The sequence below is a fragment of the Miniopterus natalensis genome, chromosome 11, assembly GCF_054644295.1.
Source record: "Miniopterus natalensis isolate mMinNat1 chromosome 11, mMinNat1.hap1, whole genome shotgun sequence".
NCBI lineage: Eukaryota > Metazoa > Chordata > Mammalia > Chiroptera > Miniopteridae > Miniopterus > Miniopterus natalensis.
Genome location: NC_142091.1, coordinates 50,968,030 through 50,986,608, shown reverse-complemented (window position 1 = coordinate 50,986,608; position 18,579 = coordinate 50,968,030). Strand labels below are relative to the sequence as shown.

At 52.9% G+C, this 18,579-nt stretch overlaps 1 protein-coding gene across 4 annotated transcripts in view; it reads left to right on the top strand.

The window, feature by feature from the left end:
* Window positions 1-17,675, top strand: part of ABCC8 (ATP binding cassette subfamily C member 8) — a 62,459-nt gene extending 44,784 nt beyond the window's left edge. For all 4 annotated transcript variants that reach the window (XM_087822264.1, XM_087822263.1, XM_087822262.1 and 1 more), the window contains exons 20-39: window positions 654-738; window positions 1,414-1,494; window positions 2,145-2,282; window positions 3,725-3,850; window positions 4,742-4,841; window positions 5,069-5,310; window positions 5,402-5,568; window positions 6,666-6,735; window positions 7,216-7,373; window positions 9,328-9,420; window positions 12,227-12,329; window positions 12,877-12,990; window positions 13,372-13,492; window positions 13,643-13,773; window positions 14,643-14,721; window positions 14,923-15,031; window positions 15,410-15,513; window positions 16,298-16,431; window positions 16,887-16,949; window positions 17,456-17,675. In XM_087822264.1, coding sequence (XP_087678390.1) covers window positions 654-738; window positions 1,414-1,494; window positions 2,145-2,282; window positions 3,725-3,850; window positions 4,742-4,841; window positions 5,069-5,310; window positions 5,402-5,568; window positions 6,666-6,735; window positions 7,216-7,373; window positions 9,328-9,420; window positions 12,227-12,329; window positions 12,877-12,990; window positions 13,372-13,492; window positions 13,643-13,773; window positions 14,643-14,721; window positions 14,923-15,031; window positions 15,410-15,513; window positions 16,298-16,431; window positions 16,887-16,949; window positions 17,456-17,593 — 2,356 coding nt within the window. In that variant the 3' untranslated portion in view covers window positions 17,594-17,675. The remainder of the gene's footprint in view (window positions 1-653; window positions 739-1,413; window positions 1,495-2,144; window positions 2,283-3,724; window positions 3,851-4,741; window positions 4,842-5,068; window positions 5,311-5,401; window positions 5,569-6,665; window positions 6,736-7,215; window positions 7,374-9,327; window positions 9,421-12,226; window positions 12,330-12,876; window positions 12,991-13,371; window positions 13,493-13,642; window positions 13,774-14,642; window positions 14,722-14,922; window positions 15,032-15,409; window positions 15,514-16,297; window positions 16,432-16,886; window positions 16,950-17,455) is intronic.
* The last annotated feature ends 904 nt before the right edge of the window (window positions 17,676-18,579 follow it).

Here is an 18,579-nt window from a genome sequence, read left to right as displayed (position 1 = left end):
CTTACCAGGTGTGGTGCCAAACTCCCTGTACAGGTGACTTCCTCTAATGCTCAACAATCCCAGGAGGCAGGTACTATTATCATTTTACAGATGAGGAAACTAAGGCTCAGAAAGCTTAGGTAACTTGCCCAAGGCCCCCCAGCCACCAAGTGACAGAAATGGGTCTCAAATCCAAGGCTGCCTGATACCCAAGTGCATGTCACCAAGACACTCTGATGTCTCCTCTGTGCACCCTGGTTGGCACCTGCCAGGTGAAGATGAGAGGAGCAGGCTGGGCAAATATTTGCCCAGTCATTATCATTACTGCCTAAACCAACCAGCAGTAATTTTCTCTGGCAGTGCCCCAAGCATGGGCTCTGACTGTCGCTTTTCCCACTGCACAGGGTCCACGGGCCCTCTCTTGTCACTTATGTGGCATATTTGCTGCCATCTAATTCCATCCTTCAAATATTTAACTTGCTCTAAGCCCATGTAAGGTGCTGCCCTCAGCTTTTTTTAAGCTTACATGGTATTTGCTTGCACCCAAGCAGGAGGCCCATTAAAGCCATTGCTCACCCTGGCACAGCTGCCTGGAGGCTAATGACCCTCTGCAAGTGCTCAGGCCCCTTTCTGGCCAGGCTGATCAGCTGTGTCCCCACCCCACCCCACTCCAGGTACAAGATGGTCATCGAAGCCTGCTCTCTGCAACCAGACATCGACATCCTGCCCCATGGAGACCAGACCCAGATTGGGGAACGGGTTAGTAGAGACTTCAAGGAGTTTTCTCAAAACCAGGGACCTCAGCCTACCTTGCTCCCCACCCAACCACCACCAGACCCCAAGATCCTTCTCAGGGAGAGCAGGTACCTGGAAAATGAGAGAGGGTGAAGCCTGCAGAGCTTCCTATAGTCAAAATGATCAAAATGATCTCCTTGAGCCCAGGCTGGTGGCTGTCCTTGACAAGTTTCCAGCCCTGCTTGGTGCAGAGGTCAGCTTAGCACCTTCCCAGGCTGGAGATGACTGACATCGCCTTCATTCATGCCCCGAGTATATACTAGGAGCTCCCCCAGCACTGTGGAGGGTTAGGGTCATGTTCTTCCTGTTCGCTCTCCAGGCGGGGCCCCTCCTCCACAAGCCTGACAGTAGGATCCTCCCGTGGCCGTCCTCCTCACATACAGTGAAACCCGACATCCTCTGTTTTGGTTTTCACTGGTCAGATGGTCCCTAGCACCCATACATCTTGGAGATTATATTCCCCACTTCCCAGTGAATTCAGTAAAACATGTACAAGTTCCTTTTCTCTGCAAAGGGAGGGGGAACAAGAGACAGAGAGAGCCAGGCCCCTACCCCCAAAAGCTCACAGTTGAGTAGGTGCCAGGACAGTCCCTCCTGAAGGGCTATGAGGGTATGAACTTTCCTCCCCTTTGGTGACAGGGCATCAACCTGTCTGGTGGTCAGCGGCAGCGCATCAGCGTGGCCCGAGCCCTCTACCAGCATACCAACGTCGTCTTCCTGGTGAGTGCACCGGCCAGCACCTCCCTAGGGGCCCTCGTGTTTGGCTTGTCTCCCTGGCTCATTGCCCACACACACACACACACACACACACACACACACAATCACCCAGCTACCTCCCCCTTCAGGAAAACTTCTCCTGCCAGAGAGTTTACTTATTCATCTTGTTGACGGGGAAACTGAGACAAAGATAGTGCAAATGACCCACTGTGGATTTCACACGGAGCTTCGCAGTAGCCATGAGGAAAGGCAAGTAGTAGTTACAGGCCACCTCCCTGTAGGAGAGCCCCAGCTTATCAATATGTGCTCAGCCTGACTATAAGAATGACTAGTACATGGAATGTGTGCTGCCACTTCCCATCTCATGCCCACAGCAGACATTGCTAGTTGATCACAGAATTTTTCCCCAGGGAAACTTAACTTAGCAGGAATCAGGAAATGACTGTGATAAGAGCTGTTTGAGAATGGTAACTGATAACAGCCCCATTTTAAGATGAGGCAACTGAGGCTCAGAGAGCTTAGGCATATTGTCCAAGGTCACACAGCTAATTAGTGTCATTTCCTAGACCAGAACTGATATAACTCTGCTGGTTTTTGTACTCACTGTCACCCCCTCCCTGTACACTTGCCCCTGCCTTCTCCCCTCTGTCCAGGATGACCCCTTCTCAGCTCTGGATGTCCATCTGAGTGACCACCTGATGCAGGCCGGGATCCTCGAACTCCTCAGAGATGATAAGAGGACAGTGGTCCTAGTGACCCATAAGCTACAGTACCTGCCACACGCAGACTGGGTGAGGGGCCACAAGGAGGTCAAGCTGTGGAGGGCTGAGGTAGGAGAGGCAGTCTGATATCCTCAAAGGAGTTAATCAGATGTCTCATAGCAATGGCTGAGGGCCACCAAGCAGAAGAGCTCAGCGCCAGATGGCTTCGTGCAGACTGGGCAGATCAGGGAGACCTGCGCAGCCCAAGGGTTTGGTATCACCTAGAGCTGCAGACATTCCCCATCCTGGCCTGAATACCACAAGGGCTGGCACGAAGAAGTTTCATAATGAAGCAGACATTTAATTCCTACCTTCTGTTTCCTGCTCAGTTGGATGTCTCATCCCTCTGGCTTTGCGGAGTACCCACTGGATGAGAAAACCAGCTTCCTGCCACTCAGTGGGTCAGATTCAAATTAGGACAAGATGAAAACAAACAATAGCAGTAGCAACAGAAACTTCTATATTATCAGTAGAATGCAATTTTGTGAAACCCCACATTAACAAAATCCCCATTCTCTTCAACATGTAGACATAGTTACTTTTTAATTCATTGGAAAGCACTTAATTTTTAAGTTGGAAATCGTGACTTTTGAAATCTGGGCCTTGCTTGACCCCTATTTAAATTTGCCCCTGAAAATCGAGGTCCTCCCTGAGCTTCAGACCTGTGCCAAATGGCCCTTCTAGTTCCCCCCAAACAAGCCTACCTTCTACATGTAGTAAGACCTTCCCTCCACTATGAAAAAGGGGAAAAAATCCAAATTAAAAAGAAAAAGTTATTAAAACAGGTGCAGGTTCATGTCTGAGTTTTCATAGTGACCCTGACAAGACAGTGCAGGACAATCCCTAATCCAAAGAAGGCAAGCATGGAGGTGCCTGGTTTTTTGAAATGTCAGTGGATAGGACTCCCGGCACCCCTCCCTAAACCCCCTATGGGGTCTGTGGGGGTGAGAGAAACAGGGGTGAGTGTCTGAATTAATCACGAGTCTACATGAGTGTGAAATACGAGTGTTTCAAATAAAATAAGTTTTATCGATTTCAAAGAGGCGTGGCCATACACACTTAGACCAACAGGTGCTTTGTAAAAGCTGGTGGAACCTCTCAGACCTGCTGTCAGGAGGAGCTAAGGATAGTGTTCAATTAGCTCATTAAGTGTATAAAAACAGCTGCCACAGCTGCCTTGCAGATAACCAGACAGCTTGACCAGGATGCACCAAGTTGCTCTGCAAACCTTCCTATCAATCATGGGCAACCATTGGGAATTACCCCCCAGAAGTACCAAACTCTAAATTCTGGGAGTGTGTTGGTGAGGGTAGGTTATCACTACCAACTCACTGCAGTGGACGAATCAGAAGCCATTTGTGGTGGGGCATGAATGTGTGTAGGTCCACCTCCGACTCCTCGATCAGGCGGGGTGTGACCTCCACTCCATATCCCCAGCCAGCCCTCAGCAGAGTTTGTTTCTGCTTTTTCAGATCATCGCTATGAAGGATGGCACCATCCAGAGGGAGGGCACGCTCAAGGACTTCCAGAGGTCTGAGTGCCAGCTCTTTGAGCATTGGAAGACCCTCATGAACCGACAGGACCAAGAGCTGGAGAAGGTGGGTATATCCTATGGCCAGGCAACCCCCTGAGAGGAAGGTTCTGATAGAACTAACCTCATAAAGGCCTTCCTGCCCTCAATGGCCCCAGGAAACCCCCCCAAAGGACAGATATGAGAGCTGAGTATAAACATGCTCCTATCAGAGGAGAGCCACTACCCAGGGCAGAGTCAGGTGAATGCCTTCCCCTTATCCTGAGATAGTCAGATACCATTTAGTTTACAAAGTTTCAGAAAATCAACTCAAACTGGCTAAACAAATAAAAAAATGGGGAAGTTAAGGATTTATTGTATCATGAAACCAGAAAGTCCAGGGTGTCATAGCTTCAGGTAGAGCTAGATCCCGGCAGTTAAACAATGTCATCATGCATCTGTTTCTCCCCATCCCTTGGCTCTGCTCCCCTCAAATCAGCTTCATTCCCATGGTAGCAGTAAGGGCCATTTGCAGTCTCAGGGCTTACATTCTTCACCGATCAACAACGGTCAGAAAGAGAGTGCCTCTTTCAGAATTGTTTAGCAAAAGTCCCAAGGCTGACTCTTATTGGTCCAATTTAGTCATATGCCCACCTCTGAACTAATCATTGTGGGCAGGGATGTGGAATGTGAGGATTGACCAGTCCTGTGTCATATGCCCACCCCTGGAGCCAGGGAGAATGACCAGCTCATCCAAATCAAGAGACTAAGAATAGGGAAGAGGTGGACTCCCCCAGGGACATTGGGATGCTGTTAACTGATGCAGGGGGAGGCAATACAAACATGTGTCCATGTGGACCTTCCCATAGGCAGGGGCAGCCTGGAAACTGACACTGTTCATTACCAGGGGTGGTTGCCCCCATCTTCTCTTCCCCTCTGCACACCAGAGGACATTAGCCAGACCCCTTTTATCTTCCAGGAGACCATCATGGAGAGAAAACTCCCAGAGCCACCCCAGGGCCTGCCCCGGGCCATGTCCTCGAGAGATGGCCTCCTACAGGATGAGGAAGAGGAGGAAGGTACAGACAGACAGTGAGACTGGGAGTGAGATCATGGCCTGAGGTCTGACCATTCACTGGGAGACTAAGGTTTGAGGTTTTGAGGGTGCTAAGGTAGTATGCCTTTGATTTTACCCTTTCCCCTCTGTGTGCCTCAGTCTTCCCATCTGTAAGTGGGGATAACATACCCCCTGGTGCACCCTCAGAGGGATATGTGAAGCCACAGGGTGGGTTCTTGTGGCCTGCAGAGGAGGCAGCCGAGAGTGACGAAGAGGACAACCTGTCGTCAGTGCTGCACCAGCGTGCCAAGATCCCCTGGCGAGCCTGCGCCAAGTATCTGTCATCTGCTGGCATCCTGCTCTTGTCGCTGCTCGTCTTCTCCCAGCTGCTCAAGCACATGGTCTTGGTGGCCATCGACTATTGGCTGGCCAAGTGGACCGACAGCGCCCTGACTCTGAGCCCCACGGCAAGGAACTGCTCCCTCAGCCAGGTGGGGCCAGCAACCCCAGGGCAGGGGCCGGGGGGAGAGGGCTGAGCCATGGACACCCCCAGGACCCTGCCTCATTCTCTGCCTGGCCCAGGAATGCTCCCTCGACCAGACCGTCTACGCCATGGTGTTCACAGTGCTCTGCAGCCTGGGCATTGTGCTCTGCCTGGTCACATCCGTCACAGTAGAGTGGACAGGGCTGAAGGTGGCCAAGAGGTTGCACCGCAGCCTGCTGAACAGGATCATCCTGGCTCCCATGAGGTACCCCACCTCCCCCGCCATGCTGGGGCTGTTGGCAAGTCTGTATTATCTGGGCCTCAGTTGTTCCATCTATAATATGGGGATATACAATCTCTGTCACAAGCGGCTGGGCAAGACTCAAGGAGACTCAGATATGTATATAAGTGCCCCCCTCAGTGCAGAAAGCAGAGGAAAACTGGCATTTACTCAGCCAGACTCAGTGCTAGGCATTTTAGATGGCTAACTCATTTCATTGCCACAGCGGTCTTCCAAACTGAGCGTTCGCAGGCCCTGCGCAAATGTTGGTTTCTCTTCCCCGAGCAGGTACCATCAGCACGCCTCCACCCACGGGTTCAGCTGTCCCCCTCCTCTCTGTCCTCCCTCAGCCAGCCTGCAGGTTCTGCACTAGGGACATGGTGTAGATGCTCTAATCTGTAATGACATGGATAAAACCCCCAGAGACCACTTGGTGTAAAAGAAGTCACTGCCCAACTGGCCGGCCGATTCGGCTTAAAAACACAACAGGCAAACAGGTCATGTGGGCCCACGCTTGTCAATGCCAGACCTCACCATCTGACTACATTATTTATTTGTCAGCCTCTTCAGCTCTCTGTGGCCCAGAGACATGGCCTCAACGTTTACTTACCTTCTGTTTGTCCCAGATCTGTGGTTCTGAAATACTCTGGTTGGGGTTGGGCTGGTTCTGTGTCACAGCTAGAGTGATGACAGCCAGAGTGGCCTTGCAGGGTCAGCCAGCTGACAGTCTGTCCCCAGGGCCCTGTTCCCCTGACTGATTGTCCCTCTGGAGAGGACTCTATGTCCCTGGGAGGACAACTGCTGAGTGAGTCAGGCCTAGAGAGCAGCTGAGGAAGGTGGCAGTGGTCACACATGGACTTGATAGTAAGAGAGGCCAGCAAGGGGCCAGCACCCATTTGGGCTGCTGTGGGAATTCTCAGACACTCAGGCCAGATGTCTACAGACCTGCAAAGGCCACCACACCTGGAAAGTTAGACCCAGGGATGACTCCAGAGACACCAAAATGAAAGAAATAACTATCTTCATTCAATAAACAGAAAAGAAATCAGTAAACAAATGAGTAACTTCTCGTTGTCTCTTAGGTTTTTTGAGACTACACCCCTTGGAAGCATCCTGAACAGATTTTCATCTGATTGTAATACCATCGACCAGGTACAGGACTGGGACCCATTTCTCTAGTTCAGAGAGAGGCCAGGCCCCTGTCTGTTGCTGGATTCCCCAGATCAGGTGACCCCTGGGGGAGGAACTCAGTGGGCCCCAATCTGATTATAGTGCTGCCTCAGTGCCCCCCTGCCCCCCGTGAGGCTCTCAAAATAAGGCTGAGGGAAACCACATCCCTTTGGCTTCCATCCAGGAGCCCCCTGGCTCACTCCAGTAAGGGTCCAGCATATTCTGAACCAAGGTGACTGGTTTCGTGGGGAATATTTATTTTGATTCAGCCTGTGGTTTTTACCATCACACTAGATAGTGAGAAAGCAAAGCCCTGCCTCCTGCCTCAGGGAGCCCACAGTGTGGCTGCAGAGATAAAGCATGTGCCTGTAATAACGTGAGGAGCAAAACCAGGCAGCAGGTGACACACTGAACATCATCAATACCGAAGTTCACCTCCCTCTCTCCCTCTCCCCCCCCCAGCACATCCCATCGACCCTGGAGTGCCTGAGCCGCTCCACCCTGCTCTGTGTCTCAGCCCTGGCCGTCATCTCCTATGTCACACCTGTGTTCCTGGTGGCCCTCTTGCCCCTGGCCATCGTGTGCTACTTCATCCAGAAGTACTTCCGGGTGGCATCCAGGTGCTGTCATCATTTGCCAGCCTCCGAGGTTGGGGGTGGGGTGGGGGTAGGAGGCGCTTGCAATGGACTGTTTGCTAATCTCCTTAGGGTCCTTATCATGAAAGAAGTAGAGTCCTGTTCCCCACGAAAGGAAGATAGACGTGAAGGAAATGAAATATTCGTATCCCACTATCCTAATGTAGCCAAGTGTCAGCACGCACACTGCAGCTAATATCTGGACTGTTTCCTTGGGAGCCACGGTCAGAAATGGAGCTGCTGGGTCAGGGTGTGTGCGTGCTTATGCCCTTCATTCATTTTGCCAAAACGCTTCCCAGGAGGGTTGTATGAGTCCAGTGACCAGGCAGATTGCTGATGGGTGAAGTCAGAGGGCACCTGATGTGAGGGGTGTTATGGCAGCCACACCTCGCAGCCACGTGGGTCCGGAGCAGGGCTGTAAGCCTCAGCACCAGAGGGGAGTCTATCACTGCCGTTCTCATGATCACATTCGCCCTTGGGGGCCTTGGAGCCACTCATGCCTCTTTTCTCCTCACAATTTTCTAAGAACATTCTCTAGGAATTTTTTTCCAGGAGTGGTTCTATTTAACTCCTAGATTCAAAGAATTATAGGGACAGTTTTAAAGAAACTCTAGGCCAGCATTTCTCAAGCTGCCAATTACTACCTAGCCATTGGTCATGAAATCAGTATGATAGATCACAATCAGCATTTAAAAATAAAAGAAATAGAATGGAAGATATCAGACTGCATTCACATAGTACCAGTGAGCTTTGCTTCATGAAAGCTTTGTTTGGGTGGTATAGGGGTGTGTTGGGATATAAAATGTATTTCTTATTACAGGTTGTGGTCAGAAAGGTTAAGCACCTTTCCCAAGTCAAAATGCTAATTAGCAATAATAATTAAATTTAGGTACATCTTGGCTTCAATTGCCTTGACCACAAGGATCAAGATTTGTATAAATGGTACCCACAATGTACCCATAATACATTAATAGTCACAAAAATCACAGTGGCTTTTTCTTTTTATAATCCTCACCTGAGATATTTTTTCCATTGGTTTTCAGAGAGAGTGGAAGGGGGAGAGAGAGAGAGAGAGAGAGAGAGGAACATGGTTGTGAGAGAGACACATCGATTGTTTGCCTCCTGCACACGCCTTGGCCAGAGCCAGAGATTGAGCCTGCAACCGAGGTACGTGTCCTTGGCCAGAATCAAACATCGACCCTTCAGTCCCAGGGCCAATGTGCTAAACATTGAGCCGAATGACCTAGGGCAATCATGGTGGCTTTTTAAACACTGCACAAGCTGTTCCACAAAGTCCATTTCTTCTGCCAGAGAAACTGCCCTGTTCCCCTGGCACCCGCTGTGGCCCTGGAGATGGTTAGTCTAGGAAAGCTGCTTCCTGCATCCCAGCCTGGCCTCCCCAGCACTAATGCACTTGTCAAGGTGCAGCTGTAGAGAACAGGAGCAATTCTATTTCCATGGAAACTGCTGGCCTTGCCCCCTCAAGGAGCTCTTTAGATTCTGTGATGTGCTGAAAGTTATTGTGGTTCTTGGGGAGGGGCCTGGAAGCTTTAGTCGCCTTCCTATTCTTTTGACAGCTGTCTCAAGGTTCAGGTTGTTCACCTGTGAAAGGAACTAACACTGCCTGTCCAGCCTCACTGCAGAGAGGGGCTGCGCAGCAGAAGTGCAGGGACAGAGATGTGGATGAGAGGCAGGTGATGCCCAGGATAGCGGTAACTGTGCCAGCAGGCTAGTCAAGCACTTTACAGAAACAATCTGTCCAGTCCTCACAACTGCTTGATGGGGTGGTACCATTGACTTCCCTCTTCACAGGTGAGAGACTGAGATCTGGAGGGGTGAAGCCATTTGCCCACATGGTCGAAGGGGTGAGCTAGGATTCAGACCCAGGCTGAGCCCTGGCCTGCCCTCCTAACCATTCCCCTCTTCTCCCCTGGCACAGGGACCTGCAGCAACTGGACGACACCACCCAGCTCCCACTGCTCTCGCACTTTGCTGAAACTGTGGAAGGCCTCATCACCATTCGGGCCTTCAGGTACCAAATTCACCCTGGGGAGGGGGGTGGGCAGGGTCACAGGTTATGAGATTCAATTCTCAGGGCTCCACTTAGGAAGGCTCAGGACATACATCTCCCAGCCCCTTCTCAAACCTCAAGGCCCAGATGATGTCCACCAGCAGGGTCAGGCCAGGTGGGCTCCACTGTGTGATCCAGAGAGGAAAATCTCAGCCCCACAGCCAGCCCTCTGTGAACTATGGTGGAATTTCAAAAAAAACAAGGCTGGGGCAAGTACTTACATATCAATGCTAGAAAGGCCCTTACATCATATAGTCAAGCATGAAGCCATCTTTGATTGAGAATCTCCTATAAGCCAAATACTATGCTGAGTTCTTTCCATGCTAATCTCGTTCATTCTGCCCTGCAATCAGAGGTGATGACAATGACTATTCCCATTTCTCAGATAAGGAAACTGAGACTCAGAGAGGTTATATAACTGCTTTGTGTAAGGCCATACAGAGCCCAGAATTGAACATGCTCATTCATCCAACAAACTTTACTGAGCAATCACCATGTGCTAAGCCCCATGCCAGGCACTAAAAGAGATGAGTCAGATGAGCCCTTTCCCTAGAGGCATTTAAGTACAGGCTTTGAGCAAGTCAGGACAAACCCATGTGACAGGTACTCTGAAAGAAAGGGGGACACAAACTGTGGGAGTACACAAGGGGAGAGCAGTCATGGAAGGCTTCATAGGGGAGGTAGCAATGGAGCTAGGACTCAAAGGGTAGATAGAGTTCATGAGGCTGAAGGAATGCCCTGAAAACTTTAGTGCCCCTGCCATCCTCTTGCCACACTGAGCTGTGATATTAGGCTGGACGGGAGCATCCGAGGCTGCCTGGGGAGTGGAGGGGACTGTTGCTCCCCTCCCTAGTCTCCATCAGATGTATTAAGGCATCTCTCCTCCAGACAGACAGGTCAGAAACCCCTGACCCAGATAGTTGGGCTCTGGTATCTAAGCCTCAACCAGAGAGTGATTCCAGGTTATTTTTAGGATGGCACAACTGTGCAGGGTGTGACAGGAGCCATGTAACACCAAGCCCTGTGTCCAAGAGTAACCCTAGAGCCCAAGGACCAGCAGAGAGGGTCCAGGGAAGTTTCCATCTTCTCCCCACCAAAGTCCAGCTGCAGCCCTGGGAGAGGTGCCAGGTCCAAGGTGTCCAGCCCTGGGACATCTGGGACCAGTGGGAGATCCATTTAGGGGACTTGCCTGAGTAAAGAAAAGGAAAGCAGAGCTCCACAGTGGCCTTGGCTCTGCTCCCTCCCCCTTGCAAGCCTGTGCTGTCTTCTATCCAGAAACTCCTTGGAGCCTGGTAAGTGATTCTAGGGTCTCCTCTCCTTCTCAAACCTGAACTTCCCCAGCTCCTTCAAGGTCCAGACCCCTCGACACCCATGGGCCTAGCCTCTACTCTAACTTTTGGTGATGTCTGTCTTATAACTGGTGTCCTGGAGGCCTTCAGGCTGGGCCTAGGGCAGCCAGACCCTCTCGGTAGGATCCAAGTGAATCCCAGAATCCCGTAACTAGCCCCAGACTTAGCCTGTGGTTGGCCAGTGGAACTGTTGTCCAGCAAGGCTTCCCACACACTGCACTAACACAGTGGGTGGTTTTTAAATGAATGAACTACTTCATAAGAATCCCTTGGATGTGTTTAATTCACTGGCTTTTGCCCAGCAGCCCACCCTGTTGAAAGCTAAGTAGCATTTATTGATTGCGCACTTGCCAAGTGCCAGGCCCTGTGCTAAGTGTTGTATGTATGCTATTGCATCAATCCTCACAAGAGCCCCACAGCAGAGTTACTACAGCCCCATACTAAAATGAAGAGCAGAGATCCAGAGAGGCTGAGTAACCAATTCAAGGCTACACCGTCATGAGAGCTGGTGCTGGGCTGGAACCCAAGCCTGACCTCTTGGTTTTTCTAGGAGGCCCTGCCTCTCCCCCCAAAACTTTCAAGAGTACCCAGCACTGGGCTCAATGTTGGGCTCAGAGGTTGTGGCAGTCCATGTAGGAACTATTACCATCTGATGAGGAAACCGCGTCTCAGTCTTGACACACAGCCAGTAAGTAATGGACTAGACTCCAACCTGGGCCCACATGGCCCCAAATACCCACCCACCACAGAAGCTCACACACACCCTCACATACTCACACCTCAGACCACTCACATACCCTGCGGACTCTCCCGTCAAGCACATGGGCACTCTCACACACATCTTCAACACGCACTTAATCAAGGCCTTCAGACATGTGGTTTCACACTCGCCTCAGACACACATCCACCAAGTGGCTGTGCAAATGCACGCCCCTCACACCTCAGAGACTCCCTCTCTCCTTACACACGGTTCAGTCTCAGGCCCTCCACCCAGAAATAACCAACCAAAGCAGAGTAAACACCTTCTAGGAGTGAAAAGCAAATGCCACTCACCAAGGCTTGTCTCTAGTCCCTCTGAGTCCCCTCAGCTGCGTCCCTGAGACCAGTGCTGAGACGGCTGCCATTCATTCCGTCATCCATCATCAAACAAGTGCTTCTGCCCCTCCTCTGGGCCTGGCCCATGCCAGCCAGGTCTAGTTGGGGGCCAAGAGAGTGATGCAAGGAGCCCAGGCTGGTCAGAGAGAGGAGACAGGTCCGTATGCAGTAGCCGCAGGAGAGCGTGAGGGCGCAAGGTTGGGAAAGGAGCCTCCAGAGTTCCTTGAACAGAGAGATCTCATTCACCTCAGAGGGTCGGGGAGGTTCCCAGAGGCTACATGGGCCAAGATTATTCCCTCAGACCATCCTCATCCTCCCTCCAGGTACGAGGCCCGGTTCCAGCAGAAGCTCCTCGAATACACAGACTCCAACAACATTGCCTCCCTCTTCCTCACGGCTGCCAACAGATGGCTAGAAGTCCGCATGGCAAGTGCCTAGGCCAGGGCCTTCTGAAAGGGTGTGGAGCCTGCAGAGCAAGGGCCAGACATGGACCAGAGGGTGGGAAGCGGTATGGAACACCACCAGCTCGGGTGTGCACACAGGGTGGGCACCGAGGCCTCCTGCCTCTCCCAGCCCCGGTGGTCCTCCCAGGGTCTGATCAGAGCCCCCTCTTCTCCCTATTATTGCCTGGGGACTGGGTATCTGAGGTGTATTCGGACAGTCAGAATAGGTATGTGTTTAACTGATACCCAGTATGTGTCTGAAGTGAGTCATTTGACACGTTGTGTACATGTGGGCCAGCTGGCGAGGCATGTGTACAGCTGACTAAGGAGCACAGGGAGCACATGCTATGTGCACTCATTGTCTCCCGGGGCTCTGGCCTTCACAGGCTTCTTGTGTGTGCTGACGTTTACGTGAGTTTGGGGGCTGGGGGTGAGTCTCAGCTGAGCTACTCTCTGGCCTGAAGGAGAAGTGGGGAGGACACTGTGGCTTCAACCCCCGAGGGCCCAGGCCAGCTCCCATCCCTCCACAGGAGTACATTGGTGCATGTGTGGTCCTCATCGCGGCTGTGACCTCCATCTCCAACTCCCTGCACAGGGAGCTCTCTGCTGGCCTGGTGGGCCTGGGCCTCACCTACGCCCTAATGGTGAGTGGCAGTGGGCTATGTCAGAGGAGGGACAGAAACCGCATTCAGGGAATTCCAGGGCACCTTTTCCAAATGAGATACCCCCCAGGCCTTACCCCAAGCTGCTTTGAACTGATGCCAGAGGGACCATGCGGGCAGGACAGCTGATGGCAGGGTCCTGCCTCTTCTCCCAGGGCCCAGGCCCCAGACGGATGGTGGTTAAGGAACGTGTTCATTGTAACCCTCCCCATGTCTCTAGGAGGGGCCACCCTGAACAGCCAGCCAGTGGGCAGCAGAAGATTTTGGGGGCCCTGACCCCTCCTCAGCCATAAGAAGAGCATCCTGGTGGCCAAGGATAGGACACCAAATGGTCACTGACTGTGACCGCCTCATTCCCCACAGGTGTCCAACTACCTCAACTGGATGGTGAGGAACCTGGCAGACATGGAGATCCAGCTGGGGGCCGTGAAGCGCATCCATGGGCTCCTGAAAACTGAGGCAGAGAGCTACGAGGGACTGCTGGGTGAGGGGTGCAGGAAGGCTTCTGGGGAGAAGGCCAGGAGGAGGGGTGTGTTTGGGTTGAGGGGACCAGGAGGGAACCTGGGGGTAGGGTGCACTCCTGGACACCAGTTGTGGCCCTTGCCTGGTGGCTGACCCCCAGCCCGGCCCCCAGCACCCTCGCTGATCCCGAAGAACTGGCCGGACCAAGGGAAAATCCAGATCCAGAACCTGAGTGTGCGCTACGACAGCTCCCTGAAGCCTGTGCTGAAGCATGTCAATGCCCTCATCTCCCCAGGACAAAAGGTCAGGACAGGAGGGCACAGGGCTGGCAGCCCCCAAAATCACCTCATGGCCCTCTAGGGCCCTTCAGGTCTCACACCCATTCAGAGCCCCCAGGTCCCTCACCTGACACAGCTCAGCCCACCTCTCCCCTCCCTCTTCCCTTTTCCTCCTGCCGACCAAGGAGGATATCCCTGCTTAAAGGGGCTTCGTCAGCACCCCTAGCCCAGTGCAAATGGTCAAGCCTCTCCCAGGGCACTGCCCCCTGAGCTTCAGAGCAGGGGCCTAGGGGCAGAGTGTGAGGTCACCCTTGTCCTGGGGAGGGAGCCTGTCTGGCCCTCTGACCCGCCTCTCTGACTGATTCCCTCTTCCTCACCCCCACTCTGCTCTCTCTGCCACTACCCCTCTCCTTCCATCTCTTTGTTACTATCTCTGTCTCTGTATTCGTTCTTTATTGTCATTTCTGTTGGTACCCAAGGGCCAGGAAGCGATGCGGACAGAGATGGCTCCAGTTTAAGGTGGGACACATAGACACATCCCTGCACACCACACTCAGCCACCCCAGGCCCTCCTGCCACACCCAAGCACATAGACACACACTAGTGCCCCCAACGACCCTGCAGCCAAGTACTAGGCACAGCCAGGCCCACACCCAGGCCCAGGCAAATGGACATCTACACCCTTCACTTGCTTGCGGGTCCCCATGGAAGCCCCCTCTGGACCCACTCACTGCAGGAAATAAGCCCAAACCCAGGGCCCAGACCTGGCCAAACAGAAGCTGGTGAGAAAGCCAGGACAAGAAGCTACACTGTGACCCCCAGCCCTGCACACTCCCATAGCTCACACCAGAGGCTCCCAATGCCCCCATAGCATACCTGCCGCTCTCTTTCCAGATTGGGATCTGTGGTCGCACAGGCAGTGGGAAGTCCTCCTTCTCTCTCGCCTTCTTCCGCATGGTGGACATGTTCGAAGGTGAGTGGGATGGCCGGCGCCCCACGGGTACCCACAGCCCAGGCAAAACCTCAGTCCCGGTGTATGGCCAGATGTCACAGGAGGCCTAGCAGTCACTGTCTTCCCCTGCATCCTCAGCGAGACCCACGTCACAGGCTGAACTGGTCCCCAGCACCACCATTCCCTCCCATGGTGCCCCGCCTTAACGTGGTCTCCGTGCAGGGCGCATCGTCATCGACGGCATCGACATCGCCAAGCTGCCGCTGCACACCCTGCGCTCGCGCCTCTCCATCATCCTGCAGGACCCTGTCCTCTTCAGTGGCACCATCCGGTGAGCCCCATCGCCCCGCGCAGGCCTCACAGCTCCATCCATCCAATCCGGAGCACAAAGAGGACGGGTGGACAAGGCCAGGAGCCCTTAGCTGGGTACCCACCTGCCTGCTCAGGCTCTAGGCACAAGGGGTTCTTCAGAGGAGTTTTACACTCGTGCTCTTCTCTTTCCCATTAGGCCTGGGCACTGGTCCCTAGGGGTACCCCAACCCTTAGGTCTGGGATGTCACCGCCTTAGTGCCCACCTCCCAGCAAGACCCACAAGTCAATCAGTTCTCAATCACTGCTCCCTTCACCAGCCTCACCCTCTGCAAGTCCCCTGGGGATGGAACCAGAACCTCCTCCCCTCCCTAAGGGGGCTTTCTGTGTCACCCTCCAGATTTAACCTGGACCCAGAGAAGAAGTGCTCTGACAGCACCCTGTGGGAGGCCCTGGAGATAGCCCAGTTGAAGCTGGTGGTGAAGGCGCTGCCTGGGGGCCTTGGTAACTGCTGCTGGCTGAGCAGCTGGTCGGGCACTAAAGAACGTCTGTAAGGGCTAGGGAGGGAAAACTCATGTCTTAGGTTTGTTCAGAGTTTGGAATCTGAGGTCTAGCAGGACCCCAGAGAACATTTAGTCCTACCTCTCACCATACAGGAGCTCAGAGAGGTCAAGTGACTTGCCCCAGGTCACACAACTGGTCAGTTCAGGGTCTGGCACAGAGCAGTCAGTAGGGGTCCTCTGTCTGTGAGACAGAGCTTGAAAGTCCCTGATACCATGGCGGTAGATTCAGCCCTGCCCTTCCCTGTCCAACTGCGTGCCCAGTTCTGCCAGAAAGACAAAGGAGAGACCAGACTGGAAATCACAAGTACAGGGCACTCATCAAGGCTCCTGGGAAGACTCTGCCCCACCCCAGTGGTCGGCGGAGCCTTGCTGTATTTGCTGCGGCCCCTTTGACAGCAGAGGCTGACCAAGCCTTGGCTTCAGAGAATCAGGCCACCAAGGCCCCCACACGTGGAGCACATACACACTCAGTGCACACACCCCTCCCAGAACTGTCCAGGGCCCCGGCAGCACTCAACTCCAGAGGGTGCCCTTCTCGTTGTAATGCACGCAAGTGGCACCCCTGTTGTGTAAGACATGGCAACCCTACATACCTGTACTCACCACACACAACCACATACTTGCTCCTGTACAGACATCTCCCAACACCCCCCAGCCACACTATCTACTCTACTCACAACACAGGACTGACTCAGCCCTGCTCCTCCACTTGGGGCTAATTTCAGATGCCATCATCACAGAAGGCGGGGAGAATTTCAGCCAGGGCCAGAGGCAGCTGTTCTGCCTGGCACGGGCCTTTGTGAGGAAGACCAGCATCTTCATCATGGATGAGGCCACCGCTTCCATCGACATGGCCACGGTTGGTCCTGGGCACATCCACGGGATGGGGGTCTTGGAGAGGGTGGAGGTGTTAGGGGGAAATTTGCACAAAGTAGCCCTGAAGTTCAAGTTGCCCCTTGAACATTAAGGCCATTTGTGGCAGAAGAGGCAAAAGACTGGGGACTCTAGCTAATCCTAGGTCATATTCACAACCCATATACACACAAGTTGCACACAGATCCACAGAAACTTCACACCTGTCCCCCACTACACAGCACACCCCACATATGCTCATAGCACATGTACAGGCACAGAGCTGAGCACCTTGAATGCTAAGAACCTGGTCAGTCCTGTGTGGACTAGGGCCAGATGGGGGGGGGCTAGGATTGGGTCAGATAGGAGCTGGGCCACAACCCTGGGCCCCACATCCCCAAAGCTAGGCCAGACCACATCCACTGGGCAGGTGAGCCAACAGCTGCTGCTCCAACCTGGCAGGAAAACATCCTCCAGAAGGTGGTGATGACAGCCTTCGCAGACCGTACCGTGGTCACCATTGCGGTAAGGGGCCAACTGATGGGGTACAGGGGGAACACCCAAAGAAAGAGCAGCCCTTGGGCTCACTGGGGCCTGGTAATTAAGAGGGGACCCTGGAGCAGGGCAGGGCAAGGAGTCTGGAGGGCTTGCAGGGACTCTGTATTGCAGGATTTGGTTTGGGGAGGATTTGTACCCACCTGTCCCTCAGACCTCCCCTCTTATTCTTCAAGTTCCAAGGCTCCTCCACCCACCCCACCCCATGGGCCCCATCCCAAGGCCCTGTGAGCTAGGCTAGGGATACATCTCCATAGGAAATGGGGGATAGTTAGGCAGAGCTGAGACTGGGTGAGGGGAGAGGATGTCATTAGTGGATGGAAGGCTTGGAATCGCAGCCCCCTCAGAAAAGGGCAGTTGCCACAGAAATAGGACATTCTGGCCACATGCCTCCTCCAAGCTGCAGGAAGGACCCAGCCTTCAGTTGCCCCGCCCTTCCCCCACCACCCTGACCAGCCCCCTTCTGCTCCGTTCAGCACCGTGTGCACACCATCCTGAGTGCAGACCTGGTAATTGTCCTGAAGCGTGGTGCCATCCTTGAGTTCGACACACCAGAGAAACTGCTCAGCCGGAAGGACAGTGTCTTTGCTTCCTTTGTGCGAGCAGACAAGTGACCTGCTGGAGCCCAAGTGCCACCCATGCCCTATCCTGGCCCACCTCCTGGGTTTTCTAACTGTAAATCACTTGCAAATAAAGAGACTGGTTATTTCCTACCAGAGGCCTTGTTCTTGTGGGCAGGGGCAGGTGTGGACTGTAGGTCCAGTGGAGCCAGCATGACTGTGGCATCAGGCAGGCCTGAAGAAGCTGTGTGAGCTGGGCAGAACGGGTTTCCATGTCTGTGAAATGGGGTTTGTATTCGTGTCCTCCAGCTGCCATCACAAAATAGCAAGGACTGCATGACTTAAAGACAGAAATTTATTTCTGATGGTTCGGGAGGCTGGAAGTCCAAGATCAAGATGTCACAGATTTGGTTTCTTCTGAGACCTCTCCCCTTGGTTGCAGACAGCTACATCTAGCTATACCCTCACACAGACTTTCCTCTGTATGCTCATCTGTGGTGTTCCTCTCCTTTCTTGTTAGGATACCAGTCATCTTGGATTAGGGCCCCATTCCTATGACTTCATTTAACCTAATTACCTCTTCACAGACCCTATTTCCAAATACAGCCACATTGGGGGGCTTCAACATATGATTTTTGAGGCAACACATAACAAGAATTATAGCATTTTGTGATTATCTCATCAGGTAAGGTAGCAGATCTCCTTATAGCTTGGTCCCCTTCCTTCTCACTTTAATTTCTGGGAAAGTTGTGGGACCCCAAATATCTTGGATTAGCACTATTTCCCTTGCAAATAACAGGAACCCTATTCCATGTGGTTTAAACAAAAACTGGAGTTTATTGTCATATGTGACTGAGAAGGTCAGGAGGTGTACTCCTTCAAGCACTTTGGATCCAGGTGTTTGATATCAGAGGTATGTCTCCATTTCTGGGTTCCATCTTCCTCTCCCTCCCCAATGAGAGATGGCCACTAGCAGCTCCAGCTTATATCCCATCCCTCTAAAAAAAGAGATGCTCTTTCCTAATAGTTCCAGCAAAAAC